The 16383-nt window shown below is 42.2% G+C and overlaps 1 protein-coding gene across 3 annotated transcripts in view; it reads left to right on the top strand.

Moving 5' to 3' along the window:
- Positions 1 to 16383, top strand: part of HYAL1 (hyaluronidase 1) — a 368981-nt gene that overhangs the window by 342499 nt on the left and 10099 nt on the right. For all 3 annotated transcript variants that reach the window (XM_085625099.1, XM_085625098.1, XM_085625100.1), the window contains one exon: positions 4841 to 5782. In XM_085625099.1, coding sequence (XP_085481225.1) covers positions 4841 to 5782 — 942 coding nt within the window. The remainder of the gene's footprint in view (positions 1 to 4840; positions 5783 to 16383) is intronic.

Here is a 16383-nt window from a genome sequence, read left to right as displayed (position 1 = left end):
CTGCTGTGGAGAAAATATGTTATTAAAGCGAAGAAGGAATTAGCATAATCCTCGCCTCCGTGTCCTTAATAGAATTGAAACTTACCGTTACTATGCTAGGCAAATTTCGATTCTCCTATCCCAGTCAGGAGCAGCCGGGAGAGAGGTCTGCAGTGTTTTTCCTTCTTGCAAATGTTGTGAACACCCATTCAGTATGAACCTAGGAAATTTACATTGGCAAAAAACATAATTTAGGAGACAAGGATCATATTTGTGATACACAAACTCAGGAATAGTGTGATTTAGGTGACATAAATGGAAATATTCTCACTCAGACGTTGAGTGTGGCAGAATTTTCATGAGAACAAATGAGCTCACATGGTCCTGTTTGTGGGCCCATTTGCACGCGTTGGTGAATACCCACAAAACTGCAAGTTTTTCCACCCTGAAACCGGTTTTAGATGCCATGCTATGGTCGAGCTGGAACAAGGAGGACCAATGTTTGTTGACCTTGCTCCCTATAGCATGTTTCTGTTCGCTGATGGTATAGTAAGGTCGAGTTGTCCTTATATTGCTTGCACAGAGGACAGCTCCGACAAAGGGTGCGAGCATTGATTAAGCATACGATACATTCAAGAACTGTCATTCCGTGGCATCCTGATCCTCTATCAGAATATGCCTCATGGTGGAGTTATTGGTACAAACACTTGCCCTAGGTAAGTGTAGTATGTCAGGTAAATGTGCTATGCCCTTTAATGAGTTGCTCTTATTTCCTTGCTATTCTATTTGACAGAGATATCTCGATTTATTTCTAGATGGACGTCCGGCTATTGCCTCACAGATAACATTCAGTATTTTCGTAGTTCCATATTCCTTCTTCCTGCTGAGTTTATGGTCCACCTAGTTAGTCACCATGTTCTTAGGAGCGAACAATGCACAAAGTTCACAAACTGATTTAACCATTAGCGGTTAATGTTAGATCTGTTCTTAGTTAATTAGTTCTGGCATAAGCTAGGTCATCTCACTGGCGTGGTCATTGTTCTGGGCATATCGCAGTATATGCATGTTGTACTAACATTTGCTTTGTTCTGCAGGTGCATAGATAGGTGTAAAAGCAACGCAGCAGTATCACAAAGACCATTCAAGTAGGCTTGATCTTTCTCTTGGACTAGACTTCCCTTCCTAGAAGTAACAGAAAGGAGGGTTGTGTTTTTGTGCATCTGTGGGACTTAGTAATATGGGTCTGAGTCTGTCTCTCAATTGCCATGCAAGGCCTTCAACAAGCTGTGCAGTATTAATGCATCTGACCAAAAAGATGGCTGCAGAGATTTGCTGCTCTAGCGAGATTTGAAATCTCAGGAGATCAGCACCCAACCCCAGCATCCTACTGAGAGAAGCAGCCAAAGCCTTCAGAAACATACAGGAGGGATTACCCCACCGCTATCTCCTATACCCTCTCAGTCCTGAGCTCAACAAAACCCATAATAAATTGCTTTAGTGCCACCCATGCTCTATACCCTCAAAGCAGATACTATTCTTAAGGCAAGACAAGAATACACCTCATACACTTTTAGGGTGGGAAGCGGAAGGGAACATACTCACAACTGATAAATGTGTAGGCTAATGCGTTTCTATACATGGAACATTTATTCTCCGGGGGCAAAAAAAAGGTGCACTTTTGAGTTACATTTCTGAATGCAGAAATGTACATTGGTAATTTCCATATGCCTAGATGGTCATGCGCGTGCTTACTCATTGCAATCTGGAACTGTGACAGATTGCCATGAATACTCCTGGAATTTTGAGTAGTCATACGGTTACTCGTACACAGGCATAAGTCTTAGGTTTGAGAACATTTTTGATTTTGAATCCAGGCCCTAGATGAGTGATTCATTCAAGAATTGTAAACATCTTTTACACACACTTCAGCACTGCTGAAAGTTTAGGAAAATGTACCTGTGCACTACATTTTCACTAGGGGTGTGTAGAAAGGTGTGACCTGTTCAAGAAAATAATTTTAAGTTGAATGAAAAAAAACAAAAGTTAATTCAGTGGTTGTTTTACAAGATTCATTAGCCTAGAAAGGTGCACTACTTACACATACTAGTAAAAATTCTGGTGAGAGGGAGCTCTGTCATGACTATCGTGCACGTATCCCTGTTTACTTTGTGTGGCATATTACATGACTGAATCAGACAACTGTTGTTCAGCGTCAAAATACTCTTCTGAGGAAAAGTGCAAAGATACATGTGCTATGTTTTCTGATTAGTAAAACCACTGTGGATTGTGACCACAAGTAGATGTAACTGATGTATGTAATACTTTTAACATGTTTCGGTGAATCAGACCGTAATGTTTAAGACTGAGCCAAGAAATATATTTAAAAGCTAACTTGAACTCATAGTTTGAAAGCAAGTTAGGTTTCGCAGAAAATTCTAGATTGCGTGTGAGTTACAATGCAGTGTTATTTTTAAACAAATGGGTGAATTCTTTGATTAACTTGATTAAGTGCAATTTCCCTGAAGCTTACCATAGGAGAAATGAAGATAGCTGATAGAGCAGAAATGTGTATTTAACTATGTATATTTCCATTAAAGATATTGGAAGGACAACAGAATAATTATGTGCCTCAGAAGCAATCTGAGATATAGGTGCATGAAAAAAAATGTGGTCATTAGAAACCATACGTCATTCAGAAATATTTCTCATTTACATCAATAAATCAATAAGGCCCTGGTTACCTGATTAGAACTAAGGACTAATGTAGCTTCTGGTAAAAAAAACATTCTTCAGTTTGTGCCTGACTCTTGACTCCGGGTTGGACGGTGTTTGTCCATGCCCTAACTGCACAGGTACTATTTTTCTATTTTTTTTATAAATCTTGTTGGCGAATGCAGCATAAGTCTTATTTTGTGCACTATTGGATGCCTTCTAGGAAACACAAATCAAAATTTTGGATTTTGGAAGAAATCCTGATTTACCATCAAAATTCATGCCAAGTTTACCTTGTGGGCAAATAGTGTGGTGTATGAATTACTCCGGCATCCTAATGGTAGTGCAGCCAGCCAAATTTAGAAATGTCTGCCAGCCGGGGCCAGAAACAAGTGCTCGGACTAGTATATCTGCTATGTAAAAGTTATATCCGCTAGCTCAGCGGACATTTCTGGCATTGGTAGGAACCTCCGTCACAGCGATTCCTGTCAATGGATTGTAAGTTTGATGGACGCCTCCATCAACATGTCGGAGCCGTCATCAAGTTTACTACTTTTTTTTCTTCAAAAAGAAACGCCCAAAGCTTTTATTTTATTCTAAAAATAAAAATATTGCCCAACTCGCCATGGGAGTTCCCTTCAATGGTGAGCGGGGCATGGAGCACTTTTCAATGCTCCTTGCCTTCAGTTATTTCCTGGCAGTGATGGATATTGAAAATCGGTTGTATGATGGTACAACGCATGCCACAACAAACATGCTTGAAACACGCAGTCTTAATCACCACAGCGTCTTTACCACACATGCCTGTACCACGCAATTTGGTAGTAAAGACACGATTAGTAAAGGAACATGTGTGGTAAAGATCACAGCACTGTTCCCCAACCATGAGAACTGTCCCTTTCCCCCTGCCCCTCCCTGAGCCCTTAAAACGGTCCCCCAAGCCCTAAAAAACTACCCCAAGACTGCCCTGCGCCCTCAAAGCTGACCTCTACCCGTGAAAACTACCCGACCCCCCCTGCCCTGAGCCTTAATACCCTGCCCCCTGACCTATAAACCCTGACCCCCCGCCCGAGCCCTAAAAACCACCCAACCCTGAAAACTGCCCCCAAAACCTGGCCCCCGCCCCACTTACCTGACTGTGTCCTCTCCCGATCCTTCCAGCATCTAGGCTGCGCACTGCCTTAACCTTCATTGCCACTGCAAAGAAATTCCATCTCCATCCAACATATAAATCAGGCCCGATGTCCTGTATTAAATGACTCTAAGAAGGTTGCCACGGAAAAATAATGCCACCTAATATTGAGGTTCTTGATTTTAGAAGCCAGTGCCTGAAGCAATAAAATCTCAGAAAACTGTTGAGAAAATCTATGCACTTGAAATTCTGTAACAGTAAATAATACGCTACTTGTAAACAATTTTGGAGATGCTTGTAACCCTATTTTCAGGATTCCTGATCACCTACCTCTTCTCTCGGGTGATGGAGTCCTGTGGTCTTCCTGTCCATTTATTACCCAATATGTCCCACAGACAGGAATTGAGGTGCCTTACATTCCCCTTACTTCTGATTATTATTGGTAACCATTTTCTTGCCCATATGGTACACCCAAGCTGTCTAACTCTTACCATACCCTTTCTTAAGATTTTTTAGTTAATTGTTTGAGTTGTTTTTAAAATCCATAACGTGTGCCCCCTGAGATTTTTCAGCAATGAAAATTATATGGTACCCTTTCAATAAATAAAGGTAATTCCTTAGGTACTTCTTCACAGAGTGCAAGCCAAAAAAGGCAGTGTAAGCAGAACGGGCCTACCCTATAAATAAATCCTTTATTTATCCTAAAGGCTAACACCTTTAAAGGCCAGCAGTGCAGGTGCAGACAAGTACAGGGTAGGCTTGTCTATCGGCCAATGCACTCCTGCCTCCAAAATCGGCAGACCTTTAGACTGAATGGGTTACTTCCATAAATCATATCTTGATGTTGAGTATTTTAAATTCCCCAACCTAGCTAGTTGTTATTTACAAATTGATGCTCACCCTTCTCTATGGAACTGGTTGGGGTGATTCCAGAAGTTTGAATTATATAATACAATGGGGAGGGAAAACCAGGCCTCTAATTGCTACTCTAACTTTCTTCCTTACGTTTACCTTCAGGTCCTATGTAATGGTCCTCAGTGCCTGAAAATGGAATTGGTGCTATTTTTCCTCTCATTGATTTCTTTGTTCCTGTTTTCGAGCCAAAGATTGTATGAGTCTGCTGAACCAGTTCTTTTGGACAGACCATTCATTGGTGTCTGGAATGCTCCCACTCACCAATGCCAGGAGAAGTACCACGTTGAGCTGGACTTGAGTGTCTTTGACATTGTACTCAACCCAAACCAGTCTTTCGTTGGGCAGAACATGGTCATATTCTACAGTACGCAGCTTGGATACTACCCATATTACACAGATAATGGCACTGCTGTCAATGGAGGCATCCCACAAAGGGCCAGCTTGATACACCACCTTCTAAAAACCAAAAAAGATGTTGAAACAGCCATCTTAAATCCTGCGTTCTATGGCCTAGCGGTGGTGGACTGGGAGGCATGGCGGCCTCTGTGGGTTCGGAACTGGGACAAGATGAAGATCTACGTAGACCAGTCTATTCAGTTGGTCTCGAAGCTGCATCCGGACTGGCCACATGACCGGGTAGTGGTAGAAGCCCAAAAGGAATTTGAGGCTGCGGCACGGGCCTTCATGGAAGAGACATTGGCACTTGGTAAAAAATTGCGACCTGAAGGTCTGTGGGGCTTTTATGGTTTCCCTTCTTGTTACAACTTTGAGTATAAGAACTCAACATTCAACTACACGGGTGAGTGTCCAGAAATCGACAGGAAGAGAAATGACCAGCTAAGCTGGCTTTGGAACCAAGGCCAAGTTCTCTACCCAGAGATCTACTTGGACAAAAATCTCAAGTTATCCAACAACACTCAGAAATTTGTTGCTCATAGGGTTCAAGAGGGCCTACGAGTTGGTGCACAGCTGCCAAATGGGACACTGCCAGTCTTGCCGTATGCCCGAATTGTATACACCTACACCATGGACTTCCTTGCAGAGGTGAGAGTTATTGTTGTGGCCTGCATGAGTGATCTCCCACAACCATTTAAACTAATTCAATCATTTGTTATGGCGGCATGTGGAATGCATAGATCAGAGCTTTGGTATAATTCAGAATCCATTGGATTGTAGCACTGTTGTTTTCAGCCAGGTCTGTGGAATGCACCTAAGATTTGAATGTTGTGCTTTGCAGATGGGATGTGTGTGGGGGGGGGGGGGGCTCCATTCCAAGTACTAAGGAATACAGTAGCATTCCAACAAAACATCATGTACACTTTAAATAGATTAACCTTCCCTTGTGTTCTTCAAACATCATCAGGGCAAAGGAAGAAAGGTTATGTTTCTTGACTATTTTGTTATGCATTTATTTATGTTATTTATTCTACCACCTTGCATTCTTCGAGTCCTACATGCTCGGTTGTTCTTGACCTATGATTTCAGACCTGGTAATGAGCTCAGTTTGTGGCTGATATGAATAACATGGTCCTCACTGAGGACGTGTCATGCAAAGATGCTTCTGTAAGGTTTATTCTTTTACTTCATTAACACCGGATCTTGAGCTTTGGCAATGCCGTCTGTGCAAACAGATAACACTCATTATTTACTTACAGACGTGTGCAGTTTCCACAAGCTCCTGCTGCCAGTCATTGTATGGGCATCGACGGGGTTTAATGGTTAATGCTTGGAGTATGTTTTGTTTGTGTAGGCTGAGGCAGCTGATCATCTGATAGGTGAGGTTTTAACATTCATTTGCAAGTGGCAACCTGTCCTTTCATTAGCTGATACAGTTTCTGTCCATATTGAATCAGTATGTGGGATCCAGTTGACCGAATGGACATGGTGGTGTGCAAACCAGAATGGTGTTGTGAGTTTTGTATTTTGGTCAGTAAAGCACTGTCATCAGTTCATCGGGTCTTCATGTTTACTGACTGGCTTAGCTGCAGTCTGCACTTTTTCCAGAGAGATGATCTCTGCAGTTTCCACAAAGTTTTATACTTTTTTTGGTTGCGGAACGGTGTGTGTGGTTTAGTGACAATTCAAAACTGCTATTGAGATGGTGTAATAGAAGACCAATATCACAATTCGAATAAAGAGTCCTTTGACATTAAACACTTGCTAACCTCAGTTTGTGTTGGTACCTAATGTAGAGCAAGATATGCCTTTGTCTTCTTGGTTTAGAACGTACATAAATGTTTCACGTTGCATGTGCTAGTGTTCATCATCTGGCAGAGGGCACATTTGGAAGTTCTCTATATATCACAGTTGCAAACTCCCTTTTTATATTACTTTCATATCACTCACTGGTCCTGTTAGGGGATTGGAAGATGGAGACAATTGGGCACGAGGTAAATTTCAGATGACTCCACTCCAATGTTTCTTTTGTGCAGTAGACCAACTACCTCCTGCTGTAATTAGCAAGGATTTTATAAGCAGGTGCGAGGTACTTGGTTAGCCCTCCGTTAGGTGGAGGTAGGGTGCAGTGCCAGGGTGTAGAATGAGAAAAACACTGGACCAAGCCCCCTGTTAATTCAGGGAAAAATTGTTCTGGATGCAGATCTAGGACCTGCCCAGACATTGCTCCCTTATTTTCCACTGCTGTAATCCCATGGCCAATTATTGATTGTGACAATGGGAAACAGCCTTTACAACAAGATTTTTACCACGTTGTACCTTTACCACACATGTTTTTAGAACGCTTATACTTTTACAATGTATGCCTTTACCACACTTAAGGTAAGTTCGGGGTGTGGGGGGCCTCCCCCCCCCACAAATACATTGTGTGTGTATATCTATCTACATATATATATATATGAAGTCTGAAACGCATAAGGCAAGCTGGATTGACCCGTGTATCTGCTAACTGCGCTGCTGCCTTATTTACGGAAGTTACTGATGGAGAGTGCGTCCTAAGCTTTGGCACTTGTGAAACCCAATAAATTACACGGCAAGCCTGCCGTGGGGACTGCACCACCGCGGACGAAAGCAGGCTGATGGGCTCCGGAAGCTGGAAGCCTGCGTCAGTCTATCAGTTTGGCAGAGTATTTTGCAACGCAGCGTGCTGAGCATGGGGAGCCCACTAATGGCTGTATTGTTTTGCTATAAATATTATGAGTGGACAGCTTTAAAGTTTTATTATGAACTGTGGTGCTTACTCAGAGACTACTGATCCCACAATGCAATTTTTGAGATTACGTGAAGCCGCACCTGTTGGCAATTAAAGGTACTAGTGAAATACATCAGAAGTCTGTTGCCATTTATCATGCTGCCACCCATGCCTGTGATCAAGGACGTAGATGAAGTCTGAAACGCGTAAGGCAAGCTGGATTGACCCGTGTATCTGCTAACTGCGCTGCTGCCTTATTTACGGAAGTTACTGATGGAGAGTGCGTCCTAAGCTTTGGCACTTGTGAAACCCAATAAATTAAACGGCAAGCCTGCCGTGGGGACTGCACCACCGCGGACGAAAGCGGGCTGATGGGCTCCGGAAGCTGGAAGCCTGCGTCAGTCTATCAGTTTGGCAGAGTATTTTGCAACGCAGCGTGCTGAGCATGGGGAGCCCACTAATGGCTGTATTGTTTTGCTATAAATATTATGAGTGGACAGCTTTAAAGTTTTATTATGAACTGTGGTGCTTACTCAGAGACTACTGATCCCACAATGCAATTTTTGAGATTACGTGAAGCCGCACCTGTTGGCAATTAAAGGTACTAGTGAAATACATTAGAAGTCTGTTGCCATTTATCATGCTGCCACCCATGCCTGTGATCAAGGACGTAGATGAAGTCTGAAACGCGTAAGGCAAGCTGGATTGACCCGTGTATCTGCGTAAAATTTAAGAATTACCTCATTGTTGGCGATTTTAACATTCACTACGAAATAGCGGAGGCATTGGGAACCTCCCAATTAAAACAGGATATGGAGATATTAAATCTGAAGCAATGGATTGTAGGCCCCACTCATACAGCCGGCCACACATTGGACCTATTGTTCACCAACATTGCATCAACTCATGTATCTGAGGTTCAGCCTCTATCTTGGTCAGACCATTTTCTTATTTCTTTTCTACTTGATGTCCCTTGTAAGCCCCAGAAACCCAATAAAGCTTAAAGAATCTCCAAACGAGCATGGAGATTAGTCGAGGAATCGAATTTCGACACACATTTTCAGGAGGTCGATCTCCAATTCTCCATCGACGCTCCCGTATGTACGGATGTCGCTTCCCTCGATGCCGGTATACTACAAACCTTAAATAAAATAGCCCCTATACGGGTAACTAGGAAAAAGGCCCCAACAGGAAAATGGTATACCCCTTATCTCAAAAGTCTTAAAAGGGAATGCCAAAAGCTTGAACATCTCTGGAGGCAATCCAAAGACAAGACAGCCAAACTTAAACTTAAACTTAACTATATCCACAATCGGAAAAAATATACTCTAGCCATCAAGTATGCTAAGAAAGTTAATTTTACTCAGCGCATAGAGGAGAACAGTAACTCCGCGAAAGAACTATATAAGATAGTGAAAGAACTGAGTAAACCTGCCAGCATCTCTCAAACACTTACTCCCACGGTTGAAGCCTGTAACCGCTTTAGTACCTTTTTCTCAGAAAAAATCAAGAAAATGTATTCAAACTTCTCCCCCCGATCTGCTAATATCAACACAGAAAAATCCCCTAACACCATACCAGATTCAGATACCCCAGACATGGGAACGATCCCCTGTCTAGCGGACTTTGAACCACTCTCAGTGGAAGATGTTATAACCGCAATGCAATCAGTTAAATCGGGCTCTCCTTTTGATCCCTGCCCTCATTTTGTGTTCTCCAAGATTGCACTAACGCTCTGCCCCTTGGTCACTCAACTTTTTAATAAATCTCTCAAAACTGCCATATTTCCTAATGTCTGGAAGCATGCAGCTGTGATCCCTTTCCTGAAGAAATTGGGTTCCGATATTGCCAACCCTGAGAACTATAGACCTATTTCTCAGCTCCCATATCTTTCTAAAGTTCTAGAAAAATTGGTCAATGTTCAACTGACCAAATACTTAGAAACTAATTTTCTCCTAGATCCTACCCAGACAGGCTTCAGAGCTAACAACAGCACTGAGGCTACGTTGCTGGCAGTTTCGGACAGTATTAGGTCCTCCATAGATCAAGGAGGATCAGTGGCACTAATACTGCTCGACCTGTCAGCAGCATTTGATACGGTCTCCCATCAATGTCTGTTGAAAATACTTCGCCACAAGGGAGTGCAGTCCAATGCCCTGAACTGGTTGCACTCCTTCTTGAGTAACCGCACCCAGACTGTACACATGGGCCAATCTCATTCCAGCTCTACCTCCATTGACTGCGGGGTCCCCCAGGACGCATCGCTGAGCCCCACCCTCTTCAATGTTTATATGTCATCTTTGGCTGACATTGGAAGGAAGTGGGGCATCGGCATGTGCTCATATGCGGACGACACGCAGTTAGTGGTGGCTTTAAATGAAAAATCTGAAATTATTAAAACTAAATTACAAGGCTGCCTTGCGGAAATGGCTCAATGGATGCACTCTCACTGCCTGAAGCTAAATGATGGAAAATCGGAGATCCTCTTATTTGGGGGAGCCAAGCGAATCTGGGATGCCACGTGGTGGCCTCCCACGTTGGGCTTGGCCCCCACCCCCAAACAACACGCCAGGAATCTGGGAATTATCATGGATGATGAGCTATCCATGAAAGATCATGTGCGATCCCTCTGTGGCAAGGGCTTCGCCATCTTGAAACTCCTAGCGAGGCTATTCCCATGGATACCGCTGTACTGCAGATGCTCAGTTACCCAGGCCTTACTGGTCAGTCGTCTTGACTACGGGAATGCACTATTTGTAGGGATGAATGAACATCTTTTTTCTCGCCTACAGGTACTGCAAAATGCAGCCGCCAAACTGATTTGCGATAAAGGCAAGTTAGACTCGGCATCAGAATGCCTGGAAGCCCTCCACTGGCTTCCTGTGCGCCAGAGGGCCGCATTCAAGCTTCTCTGTCATGCCCACAGAGCCCTGCACAGGACAGATCCCATCATGCTCCAGGACAAAATGGAATTCTATGTTCCTACCCGGAACCTACGCTCCACTCAATCAGCATTAGCAAGGACGAAACGTATATATAAAGCTAGAACTGGCGGCCGCTCTTTTTCTTACCTAGCGGCCAAAAGATTGAACGAGCTTCCAGATGATCTCAGACAAACCACTAATTACCTTCTGTTCCGTAAAAAGCTGAAAACGCACCTTTTCCCCTCTTCTCACTAACATCCTTCTGATATAGCTATTAGCTGTGTTCATCTGGTTTAAGCGCCGTGATATCCCTCGGGATGAGTGATGCGCTCTACAAATACCATAAATAAAAAAAATAATAATAACTGCGCTGCTGCCTTATTTACGGAAGTTACTGATGGAGAGTGCGTCCTAAGCTTTGGCACTTGTGAAACCCAATAAATTACACGGCAAGCCTGCCGTGGGGACTGCACCACCGCGGACGAAAGCGGGCTGATGGGCTCCGGAAGCTGGAAGCCTGCGTCAGTCTATCAGTTTGGCAGAGTATTTTGCAACGCAGCGTGCTGAGCATGGGGAGCCCACTAATGGCTGTATTGTTTTGCTATAAATATTATGAGTGGACAGCTTTAAAGTTTTATTATGAACTGTGGTACTTACTCAGAGACTACTGATCCCACAATGCAATTTTTGAGATTACGTGAAGCCGCACCTGTTGGCAATTAAAGGTACTAGTGAAATACATCAGAAGTCTGTTGCCATTTATCATGCTGCCACCCATGCCTGTGATCAAGGACGTAGATTAAGTCTGAAACGCGTAAGGCAAGCTGGATTGACCCGTGTATCTGCTAACTGCGCTGCTGCCTTATTTACATAAGTTACTGATGGAGAGTGCGTCCTAAGCTTTGGCACTTGTGAAACCCAATATATATATATATATATATTTAAACAATGCGTGGTAAAGGCATATGTTGTAAAAGCATATGCAATCTAAAAGAATGTGGGGTAAAAAATGCGTGGTAAAGGCATACGTTGTAAAAGAAAGTGCGATCTAAAATAATGTGGGGCAAAAAATGCGTGGTAAAGGCATGCAAAGTATTTCCCTACATTGATCTGTCCGTCATACAACCCCTGCAATAATCTTAATTTTGTTTTCACTCTATGACATATAGACTAAGCCAGCACAGAACCCCTTGTTTCTACTTGCAGGAAAGCAAACCCCGTTGTTCACCTGGGAGGAGCTTTAGAATAAAAAAACACGCACACAGTTAGGAACATCATTTTTCACATTATGCATTAAATTCACATACTGCCTTTGTTGCTCTGCACAAGAAATACATGTTACTACAACAATTGATTAGGGCTGTCATACTATCATATCTGTCAGTGACAGGTAACACCATTGATTATGATATCTTGATCCACTGCTTGGCAGGGTTGGTGGTATAGAGGCTTGTGCTTCATTGGATGTCGGCTGCCTTTACTGGTCGCTGTTAATATGTAGGCTTTTCTACTGTGTGGCCTCTGTGAATCCTGACTGGTGGTGTATGTCTGTTATTGGTATGTAGCTCGGCATTATTCAATGCCTGTCCCTACTCTCCTGCCCAACCAGTAAGGCCTGTTCCTGGGTTTGGAGTTCAGTCCTTCAGCTATGTTCGCAACCTAACGATCTCCCTTAGAAATGCAGATAAGAATTCAGCAGCCCATGTTACTCATAAAGCTCACTTTTTAATATAGGTTAACTCTTGAAATGTAGAGTTCATGTCCAGCACAATGGAGCACTGAGGAATACGGCCGAACCTGATGGTGGGAAAAACAATCCGAGGTGGAGTCTATATTCTGGTGCGTTGTGGGGTTGAGAGAGAGATATTACCTATAAACCAAAACTACTACTACTTCAAAAAAAAGCTCAACACTAGATTGTAGAAATGTGTAAAGCATTTGAACAGCATTACAAGTTGCAAAACTATTGTTACAGGTAAGTAACTTTTTTCCTTTGGACATTGGAGATAACCCGGAGCTCTGCAATTTCAACTTTTTGATCATTGAGGCATGGCTACAAATAGTGAGAAACTAGAGGATCCAGATTACTGCTAACATTTCCTGTCCACATCTGTGTCAGGAGCTTTTCTTGTTGCCCAAATGTTAGCTCACACAGCGTCTATAATATTATTCAGATTAGACTACGGCAATTGCCTCTGTCAAGCCTACCACATAGCCCTTAATTCTGTGCCATAGCGTCTGTAGAATGTCTGTCTTGCTTGTTACAGGGACTCTTAAAAGTCCTTGCATTACACCTGTTTTTATGCGATGCCCATGGCTTTTTGCACATAAGGTTTTTCTTTTGACTGGCCCTCCCTTCTTTACCACCACTTTCAAACTGTTGTGCTAAGCTGCAACTTGGGTCGGCAGGGGTGTGGAATTTAATAAAATATCTACTTGTCCATGGGGCAGGTTGCTTCATAAATCTACTTGTCCTGTAACAAGATCCACTTGTCTCTTTTGTGCCATGTAACGTGGTGACACATTAGGGCAGCAATCTCATTATATATAAGAGCTCTAAAATAGCCTCTCTGATTATGCGAGGGCTCCTACCATAGTAGGGTTTGAATACTAGCCATTCCCTTATGTTGACAAGTTTCCACAGATCTATATAGTGGGGCTCAAGGTAATGGTAAGCAACAGGTCAGGTTTGGAATGCCCTTTTGAGTCTGTGCAAACCAAATAACCTGCATGTTTTAAGGGTTTTCACCAACTCTTCTCTAATCCTTTCCCATACTGAGAACGTTTGGAAATGTATTCCTGACAATGGCAGACATAAAACTTCTTCCAGTGTTTGGAAAAAAAAGGTTGGAGGAAAAGTGAACTTGCAAACACTCAGATTTTCGCATGAGCAAATCTACAATTGGATATTTGCTCATGCTGAAATGCAGTTCACAAATATTTTTGTAGGAGTACTATTTGTTGATCTACTTGTGTAAATTCTTGTGAATTCACAAAAGTAGTATATCTGCACTTAATGCAAGGACATGGGTGCACTTTTGAGACTTTATTTAATAATTGGGCCCCTAATTAGGTCATGACCTTTTGTGTTTATTAAAATTCTCTCTCTCTCTTCAACTCCCTCTCTCCCTCTCCTTCACTATGAGTGCCAGCATTCTGTTGTTTCACAAGCAGCATATCGACAGTCGTTTTGTTCAGTGCCAGGAACTACTTGGCAATGTGTGCTTTTAGAGACCAAAACAAATTTTGCTTTTGCCAAAGTTTGTTATAATGGTGAGGGCCCAGCAGCTCCCACACCAATAAGCTTTTACAAAACCCATGACAAAACAAGTCATACATTGACAAAACCAAAAGGCTGACCAACAATTTCAGACCTACCGGTTTTACCAATGCTTGTTTATTTTTATGTTTCCCATAATCTTATTAAAACTGGTTACACTGATTTTCCATTAGAAATATTTATGGGAAATTCTAGTACACATCAACACATTTTACTAAATGATGTTGCAAAAAAATGGTACCTAAAGTTTTACAGTAGTTTAGCGAAATGTTTTTCGTCAATCTTGCATTCAAGCTTCTGCAAATATTTGCATCTAATCAGAGAGCATTCTAGGAGCAGTATACATAGCCTCATATTGCTAAACATTGAAAACGTGTGTACACATTTTTATACTGGAACCACTGTTAGTAGTGCAGTCTGAGCTTACAACATTTACTTAGAGCTCTCAACCTAAATAAAGGCTTTGCATTAATGAACTATAAATACAAGTTTGATCAGCATTAACACATGGGCACAAATATTACCTTAACTGCAAGCAATGCCTTTCCCTGATCTATAATGTGGTACTGTAAACTGGCAGCCAAAGGGTTTGTGCTGTAGGGGGTTGGGCCTACTTGTCACAGGACAAAATACACATGACAACTTGTTGCCCTTGACCCCAAACAATATGTCCCGGGCGTCGGGCTGTAGTAATTCCACATCCTTGGGTCGGCCTCCGAAGGCCTTCTGAATGCCTGCAAATCCAGAAAGTATCTCATTAAGGGTTGGGGAGAACTTTACCGCTTTGAATACCCTTCCCATACTGTGTAGTCAGCACAACTGTATGGCATATTGTGAACATTTGAGACCTGGTTGTTTCCAAGACTGTTTTTCTTTAGTTTGTGTGTTCAGTGCCAGGACGAGATGCTTAATGTACAAGCATGTATTTTTATTATGAATTTTTTTATTTTAAACATGAGGCGTTTGTGACAGCTAAGGCTGTCTCTAGGCAAGACCTAAAAGCAGAACTGAATGAGCTACATACTCAAAGAATCCGGAAACATGAGTCATCTACCAAATATCTCCAAAACAATCCAGATGAACACCAAGTACATGACTAAGTGTAAAAATATTCTTTAAAGTGCTCAGTTTAGCCTCACGTATTTTTATTTGCCTCTGTCTTTAAATTCCCACTGAAGATTAGGGCTTGCTCGAGAATATAATGTACAATGAAAGAATGTTCTTAATATAAGCCCACTTTACAGTCCTTAAACCTTGAGTGAAATGACGTCAGTAGTCAGCTTTTTTTTTTAACCTTATGTTATCTGCATTTGTATTGCACATCTACCATGTGCGCAATGTTAGCACTTTGAGAACTTGGTGCTGTTGATGATCCTGGCATTGCTGTGGATCGAGTCATTCAGGGCATATTGACATTTTGTTTGACAGAGATGTGTCCGTCTCAAAAACAACTTAGGGCCTGATTGAGATCTTGGCGGACTGATATCCGGTCCCCTGAAATATAAATCCTATAGGATACAATGGGATTTATATTTCAGCGAATGGGATATCCGTCACTGTTGTGATGGAGTAACCAGTATGGCAAGATCTAAATCAGGCCCTTAGTAATGGGCCGACAAAGACATGCCTAACACTATCGTGGATCTTTGTGCATTTCGTGTATGGATGTGTGTGTCGAAGTGTTTCGTAATTTATTTTGTTCCATTGGAGGACGCTTTGAACATTTCTCGCTCTGAGGAGGTTGCACAGGTTTGAGTTTGGTATGTTTAAAGTAAATTGTTCTGAATGTTTCAGAGCTCCTTATTTTATAATGGGACAAACAACATTACAAGTTACAAAACGCAAAATGAAAATTTGGCCGGGAAAAGCTACTCATGCATAGACATCAGAAACTCAAGAGGACACTGATGCTCTGTTGAACTGACCATGCTTACCCAACTGCATGGTTTTGAAGTTGACTCACTGTACAGCATCTCCTTGCTTGGAATTTTCCCTACTCTAGATTTTCATCGCTAGGGTTCAAACTTCTCTCTCGTAGAGGCTCTCTATTCGCCATTAAGCAGACATCAGATTGAAAGCACTCCTGGGCTGCCCTCATTATTTTTTTATTTTTTTTTTTTACAGTGTTATTTTTTTCCTTCCCTTTTAAAGACACAATATCACAGCTTTTAAAAAATCCTGTTGCATTTAGCCAGCCTTGAATTTCCACGTCCCCTTTTTGACTTTCACTTCCACTTTAAAAATCAGAAATGTACAAACTTTTGTTTTAACTGTTCTTCTATTATTGATGGTT

This window comes from Triturus cristatus, chromosome 9, assembly GCF_964204655.1.
Source record: "Triturus cristatus chromosome 9, aTriCri1.1, whole genome shotgun sequence".
NCBI classification, from domain to species: domain Eukaryota; kingdom Metazoa; phylum Chordata; class Amphibia; order Caudata; family Salamandridae; genus Triturus; species Triturus cristatus.
This window is presented reverse-complemented; position numbering and strand designations above follow the sequence as displayed.